The sequence below is a fragment of the Lichenostomus cassidix genome, chromosome Z (assembly GCF_008360975.1).
Source record: "Lichenostomus cassidix isolate B80296 chromosome Z, HeHo_3.0, whole genome shotgun sequence".
Taxonomy (NCBI): domain Eukaryota; kingdom Metazoa; phylum Chordata; class Aves; order Passeriformes; family Meliphagidae; genus Lichenostomus; species Lichenostomus cassidix.
Window position 1 is genome coordinate 457,234 of NC_139511.1, and position 6,894 is coordinate 464,127.

Sequence of the window (6,894 nt, forward strand, 5' to 3'; positions counted from 1 at the left end):
CGGGTCCGTGAGGGCTCGCGCTCCGCGATGTGTCCATTTGTTAATGAGCAATTAGCAGCGGCCGGGCTGTGGGAGCGAGCCGCGGCACTGCGAGCGCCCCGCGCTTGGCTGCTCCTCCGCTTCGGGAAAAGGGAACGCTGTCCCGAGACGAATGGGCTGTGCGGGCGGGAGGCAGCGCAGGGAGGCCCGCGGGGCCGGGCGGTGCCGGGGGAGGGCAGGACCGGGGGAGGGCAGGACCGGGGAAAGGGCAGGACCGGGGGAGGGCAGGACCGGGGGAGGGCAGTGCCGGGGGAGGGCAGTGTCGGGGGAGGGCAGGACCGGGGGAGGGCAGGACCGGGGGAGGGCAGTGTCGGGGGAGGGCAGGACCGGGGGAGGGCAGGACCGGGGGAGGGCAGTGTCGGGGGAGGGCAGGACCGGGGGAAGGGCAGCGCCGGGGAGGGCAGTGCCGGGGGAGGGCAGCACCGGGGGAAGCGCAGTACCGGCGCTGGACATCGCCAGCAGCGACTCAAAACGGAGCCCAGGCACAGGCCGAGAGAAGAGCTGTGCCTCGGGCTGCTCAGCGTGAGAAGTGAGACAGAACTAGCAAACAGGAGGCCGAGTACTAATTAATAGAAAAGAGGTGTAATTTATAACCAATGAATGCTGATGTCTTTGTACAATATATAAATAGTGTAAAGTTTTGATGCACGGCGAGCAGCCTTTTGTGGGAACCACGCAGCTCCTGCCCTGTGCAAACTAGGTTATAAAAGTAAGATGAAGCACAGAAGTGCTTCAGCTCGGTGTGTGATCTGGGGCTGTCCCCGGGGAACGAGCCCGTTTGGGACAGCACCTCCCTGCCTGGGCCTGCCGCCCCAGCCCCGAGACTGCCGCTGCTCCTTCCCGAGCCTGGGCTCCCCCCGGCCCTGGCCCACCACTCTGTGCCCTTTTAAAGACAATTAGCAGCAGCTTTTTTCTGAAACTACGCAGGGAAGAGCAGGGGCCCTCCTCCCCACTGCTTTCGTAGACCATGAACATTTTTCCTTACATTTTTATAAACATACTGATGTAATATTTTTATAAATGTACTAAGTGTCAATACATTTTTTTTAAACAGTGTGTTCTGAGAGCATGAAAGATGGTACCACACTTCCTGGGCAAAGAGGAGTTGGGAGAGGCCTCCTTGCTCTGGACCAGTGCCAGAAGGTGCAGGATAGGTGCCAGTGAGGATGGGATCCGTAACAGTCCCAGGATTTGTGTCCAACAGCAGGACCAGCCCCTGCTTTGGGGTCTGTTTCTTGCTGGGACTCTCACTGTGACCTCTGTCTTCTCTCCAAAATGTTCCTTCTGTCCTCTACAGATGAACTCAGGTTTTCTCCAAAACATTGTCTATAGCGCATTACCTGAAGTCTTACCCCAAAATTTATCTACCTGTCTGCTACTGACTAGTTCACTTTTACCTCAAAATTCCCAGCTCAGTTTTGGATCTGCCTCATTCCTGGGGACCTGCCTGGGACATCTGGAGTCCTGACCCTGGTCATCACAGAGAAACCTGCCCCGGTCATGGTGGGTCAATGAGGCCACAGCAGGGTCTGGAACCAGAAGGAGGCAAAGTGCATTCAGTGTGCTTGGAACACACACGGCTTGGAACACCTTGGGCAGAGCCCCAGTCTGTTAATGGAGAAACTGTAGCAACAGTCAGCACAGAGGTGACAATGCACCGGGCTTAGAGAACAGTTTCTTAGCAGAGCAGTGCTGGGGAATGTAAAATGTACTCCTGACAGAGCTTCAGGGAAACACAGATCCTCTCCCAGAAAACAATATATGCATCAGTGTTCCAGCTAACCCCATGTGTGAGACACAAACCCCCCAGCCTTGTGGGACCATGCCCTCCCCATCCTGCCAACACCCCACAGGATTTGTGGTAAAGCCTTACCCTGTGGGCTGCAAGGAGTTTCCAAGAAGTGCTGCCTGCCTCAGTGTCCAGTCGGGTTTGTGCTGGACCTAACTGGACAGCCTGGTCTGGTCTGGGGTTGAGTTCATTTCTCCCCAGGAGCAGGCACAGGGCCATGGTCAGGGTTCAGGGTGAGGATAATGCTGATTATACATGGATGTTACAGCTGTTGCTGGGTAGTGCTGACCCTGTCAAGGGCTTTTCAGCTGCTTCTGCCCTGACAGTGAGCAGGCTGGGGAGGCACAGCCAGGACAGCTGATCCCAGCTGAGTCCACTTTTATTTACAACTCCTCCCTTTCTGTTCCCCCATCTTGCATACTGAGCATGATGCCACGTGGGGTGGGATGCAGATTTCCAGGCAGTCAGAGCTGTCTGAGGGAGCTGCTGCTTGTGACCTGGCCAGGCATCACTCATTTGGTTTCCTGCAATTCCAGCCAGAAGGATGTGCTGGTCATGCAGTTCATCCACTTTTTCCAAATCGTAAGTAATTTTTGGGATTCATTGGCTATTCAAATTCCATTAATTACTCAAATTCCATCTGCTTATGCCTGTCTCCATACAGATAGTATAACGGGACAGAAAGGTGATGCCTGATGGGTTCTTGTCTTTTTTATTTTACTTTTATACTTTCTTTATATATATCCTTTATATATAACCTTTTACCCTTCCCCGTTCCTGTACTTTTTACTCCCTGTATCTTAACCCTACATGTCTATCACCCTAGTACCCTTGCCCTGCTCAGAATCCTTTGGGGAAGACAAAACATCCCCACAATCTCAAAAGCATGACGCACCAACCTTGAACAGATTCCCCATCACTGAGACATGTTTTTTGTAAACTAAGTAGTAATCTTTTGGAGGGGGGCAATTTTAATAAGGGGGTAATTACTTCATTTGTTAGACTTCTTATTAGAGACTTTTAGATAGGTATTCTAAAAGGCTAGAATCTAGGCTGTCCATAAATTGTATACAGGGGATATCGTGGGGGCTGGCTTGTTCGTCGGTGTGCATCTGAGATCCTATTAAACCAAGGTAAAACCCCTTTCCTATACTGTGTGTCTGCGTCTAAAATTTTTTTACTAGTGATTTAAGGCATCAGAGGGAAGAATAATGATAATTACAATACTGGGAAGTTGCCCCAGACTGACCAAGCTTGCGGCATCCGTTGTGTGAACTGTTGAGTGACAGGCGACAAACAGGGAAAACAGCTGAGGATGACACTTTCGGGGGAGCGCGCGGAACACTTTGTGCCGCTGAGACCCGAGTCACGGACGGGCACCGGAGCCGACCTGCGCGGCGGGACAACGGGCACCGGGAGAGCCGGGCTCCGCAGGACGAACTCTCGGCTGCTCCGGGCGGTGTCGCTCCGCGGGGGGACGGGCGGCCCGGACCCACCCCTGACCCACCCCGAGCGCTGACCCACCCCCGGGTCCGCCTCTTCCGCGCCACCGGCGCGATGGAGGCCGGGGCGGCGAAGGGCATGGCGGCAGTGGCGGCGGCGGCGAGCGAGGCGGAGATGGCGGTGGCGGCCGAGGCGCTGCGGCTGCTGCGGATCGAGCCGTCGGCCGCGGGCGATGCCGGCGCGGGGCGGGCGGACGATCCCGGGGCGGCGGGGCCGTGCTCGGTGCGTGCGGCGGGGCCGCGCTCGGTGCTCGGGGCGGCGGCGGGACCCCGCGCCGGGCCGCGCTGAGCGCCGTGCCCCCTTCCCTCCCGCAGAGGAACGCGCTGCGGAAGCGGCGGCGCTGGCAGCGGGTTCTCGCCGCCCGGCGCGGGAAGCGGCGGCAGGAGCGGCAGCGCCGCCGGGCACGGGGAGCAGCGGCGGCCGGGGACGGCCCGGGAGCGGCGCTCGGCAGCGGCCCCGCCGGGCCCGGGCCGCCCTCTCTCCGCCGCGGGAGGGTCCCGGCTGCGCTGGCCACGGAGCGGCTGCTGGAGGCGCGGGCGGCGGGACCGCGGCTCTGCGTGGACCTCGGCGTGGGCGGCAGCATGACCGAGAAGGTGCGCGGGTCCCGGGGGTGCTCGGCGGTCCCGGCCGGGCGGGGCACCGGGAGCTCGACGGGAGCCGTCCTGGGCTTCCAGCTGGCGTGTGACCGAGCTCGGCGGGACCGCCAGCCCCGCGCTCGGGGTCACCATCCCCTCTGTCCCCAAGGAGAGTGGCCGCCTCGCCTCCCAGATCCGCAGGCTCTACGGGGCGAACCGCCGCGCCGCTCGGCCCTTCTGGCTGTACCTGACGGAGTTTGCCGCGGGGACGCCGATCTATGAGCAGTGCTTCCGTATGAACGATGGCTTCGCCCGGTACCTGGTGAGGGGCTGGCCGTGGGATCAGGGGAGAGCTCAGCCCTGTGCTCTGAATCCCATTTAAAATCAGACAATTGTTGCTCTCTCTTTCTCAAAGTACACCGAGAACTTTTGATGAGGAGAGAATGCATTGGGGTTTTTAGATGTGTTGATCAGTGCTCAGAACAGAAACATTTTCCAATTGAAAAAGAAAACCCCAGATCACTAGATCTGTAGGAGTTTGTGGGTCCAAAGCATTAGTGTTAGTCCCAGGATATCTCTGTGTGTTTGTTCTGGCAGATGTACCTTGGGCTAAAGGGCTGCTTCACTCCATCTTGTGTTTTCCAGATGGATACAACTCCAGAGAGTTACCTGGACCTGTTTCCTTTGGATGCCATTGTTTATCTCACTCCTGACTCTGAGAATGGTAAATATTTCACATGCTTTAGGCAAGGGACAGCCAGAGAAAAAGGTTGAATTTTAGAGATTTCTTTTTGAAGTCATTCCATGCTTCAGGCAGGTCGTTCCTCACATTGGCTGTCTCATTGTACAAGACATGCTGTGTGCTGGTGGGACCTGTCTGCCCCCAGGGCAAGGGGGCTCTGCCACCACTGTCCTTGGGCGTGGGGTGTGCTGGGAGAGCAGTGTCCTGCACAATTTACTGCTGTGTGGTGGTGAGCCAGTGCGTGTCCTGTTTCTAGTCCTTGAAGACATCGATCCGGACAAGGTGTACGTGCTGGGAGGGCTGGTGGATGAGAGCATTCACAAGGTGGGTGGTGCCTGCCCCATTCTCTCCCAAGAGCAGCAGTGCTGCTGCTGCCTCCACCACCCCTTTTTCCTCAAATTCTGCTTGGACCCAGCAGCAGGCTGGGAGAGGCTGCAGCAGTGGTGGTGCCTCAAGGCCCAGGGCAGGTTTTGGCTCTGTGGCTGCTCAGGCCACACGTGTGGCCATGTGTCAGCGTGTCCATGTGTCCCCTGCAGCAGCTGACCCTGCGCAGGGCACAGGAGCAGTCCCTGCGCACAGCCCGACTCCCCATCCGCGAGTACATGGTGAAAGCCCCCAATTCCAGGAACTACCACTCTGAAACGCTGGCCATCAACCAGGGTGAGGGGCTGCACTGGGGCTGGAAGGCCCAGGGGGACACATGGGGCTGGTGTGATCCAGAGGCCATATGTGATCCTGTGCTCCCTGGGAAGCTGTGCAGGAGGCAGGGTGCAGTCGGGTGAGGGGTGCTGGAGGGCTGCTGTTGGGACAGGCCGTGGGAGGACAGGAGTTGGGAGGCCTGTGCCAGGCTCAGCCAAGGCTGACAATGTCGGGGAGGGGTGTTGGTGTCCTGTGCCCCCACGGGCTGGCACACCTGCTGGCAGCAGAGGATGTGCTTGTATTCCTCCACCTCTGCAAGGTGAATGCCTCTCTGTTGGTGACTGCAGAGGGGCTTGTGATCCAGGCCAGCTCCTCAGAGTTTTTACCCATGAGATGAGGACTGTGTTGTCTCTCCATCGACACAAGGCAGAGGAAGTGGCTGGGGGTTCTGTGTGCCCACAGGGGCCCAAGGTGGGATCTTGGAGCCTGGGAGTGATGGTGGGGGCACAGCGGGCATGGCTCACTAGAGGGGGGATGCTGACAGGTGGCACATGTCAGCCAAAACTGTAGTGGGGGGCACCTTGCTCTAGTTGACACAGCCACTGCTTTGCCCAGAGCTCCCTAAAGTCCTCTCCAAAATACCTGTCTGCCCCTAAGCAAGCTGCCTCAAGCACCAGCTCACCAGGTGTTAAGTGGGGAACCTTTTCTGAGTCAGCTGTCACCACCTCCCTGGTGTTGGTGGGTGTGTGTGGAGCTGCTGGCCCCAGCATCACAGCACTTGTGTGACTCAACACTTCTCTGCTCCTGACAGTCTTTGATATCCTGTCCACCTACTATGAGACACGGAGCTGGCCGGCAGCCCTGAGGGCTGGAGTTTCTTCTGGAAAAGGCTACATGCTACCAGATAGAGTGGAACAGGTGGAAACACCCCAGTGCAACACTGCTACTCAAGAAAACTCTTTATTTTGTGGTGAGGAGCTGCACAGGCAGGAGGCACCAGCATGACCGTGCACAGGAGACAGCTCTGCCTCCAGCAGTGTGAGGACCTGGTTGGAGTGACATCTTCTACCTCAGGAGTGCCATGCTGGATATTCCCCATGCCCTTGAGCAGGGAACAAAAGCTGGTGGAGCCTGGGAACAAGTGAAAACTGACAGGAATTCAGTTTTGCTTCCTTGCAGCTGTTTGTGACTTCTGCATCTCCACTTGTTCTGGAGTGAGGAGGAGAACTTTAAGTTGTTTTCTTCATTTTATTTAAACAGAGGGGAAGGTGCAGTTAGGAATTGCAAAGCTTACACGCAAGAAAAATCCCCTGCCATGGGACAAGACAGTGCTGCTCCTGCAGGAGAATGCAGGATGGGGAGCAGCCCCCAAGGGCACTGTGTCCCAACAACTTAAACCCAGTGAAAACTTGGTGAGTTGCTAAAGCCTTTGGCTAAGTGTATGCATCTGATATAAAATAAAGCGTTTAGATCCCCATTGTGTCCCTACAGTTAGTGATGAGTGGCACCTCATCACACCTGACACACACATCCCTGATCCCCATGTCCCTGCTGGGAGGTGCCTGGGCTTGGCTGTGCCCTGCACAGAGCAGTGACACATGCCACAG

The 6,894-nt window shown here is 57.2% G+C and overlaps 1 protein-coding gene across 1 annotated transcript; it reads left to right on the plus strand.

Moving 5' to 3' along the window:
• Positions 1–3,351: 3,351 nt before the first annotated feature.
• Positions 3,352–6,764, plus strand: TRMT10B (tRNA methyltransferase 10B). The gene is made up of 7 exons (XM_085041884.1): positions 3,352–3,553; positions 3,646–3,924; positions 4,076–4,228; positions 4,552–4,630; positions 4,905–4,972; positions 5,185–5,308; positions 6,099–6,764. The coding sequence occupies exons 1-7, from the start codon at positions 3,386–3,388 to the stop codon at positions 6,290–6,292; spliced, it is 1,065 nt and encodes a 354-aa protein (XP_084898010.1). The 5' UTR covers positions 3,352–3,385; the 3' UTR covers positions 6,293–6,764.
• Positions 6,765–6,894: the final 130 nt, after the last annotated feature.

What these genes read in the sequence shown, in the direction of transcription:
- TRMT10B (XM_085041884.1), top strand. Translation starts at nt 3,386, where the DNA reads ATGGAGGCCGGGGCGGCGAAGGGCATGGCGGCAGTGGCGGCGGCGGCG. An exon ending in GCGGCAGCATGACCGAGAAG is followed by an intron (nt 3,925 to 4,075) that starts GTGCGCGGGTCC and finishes TCTGTCCCCAAG; the next exon opens with GAGAGTGGCCGCCTCGCCTC. An exon ending in TGGATGAGAGCATTCACAAG is followed by an intron (nt 4,973 to 5,184) that starts GTGGGTGGTGCC and finishes TGTCCCCTGCAG; the next exon opens with CAGCTGACCCTGCGCAGGGC.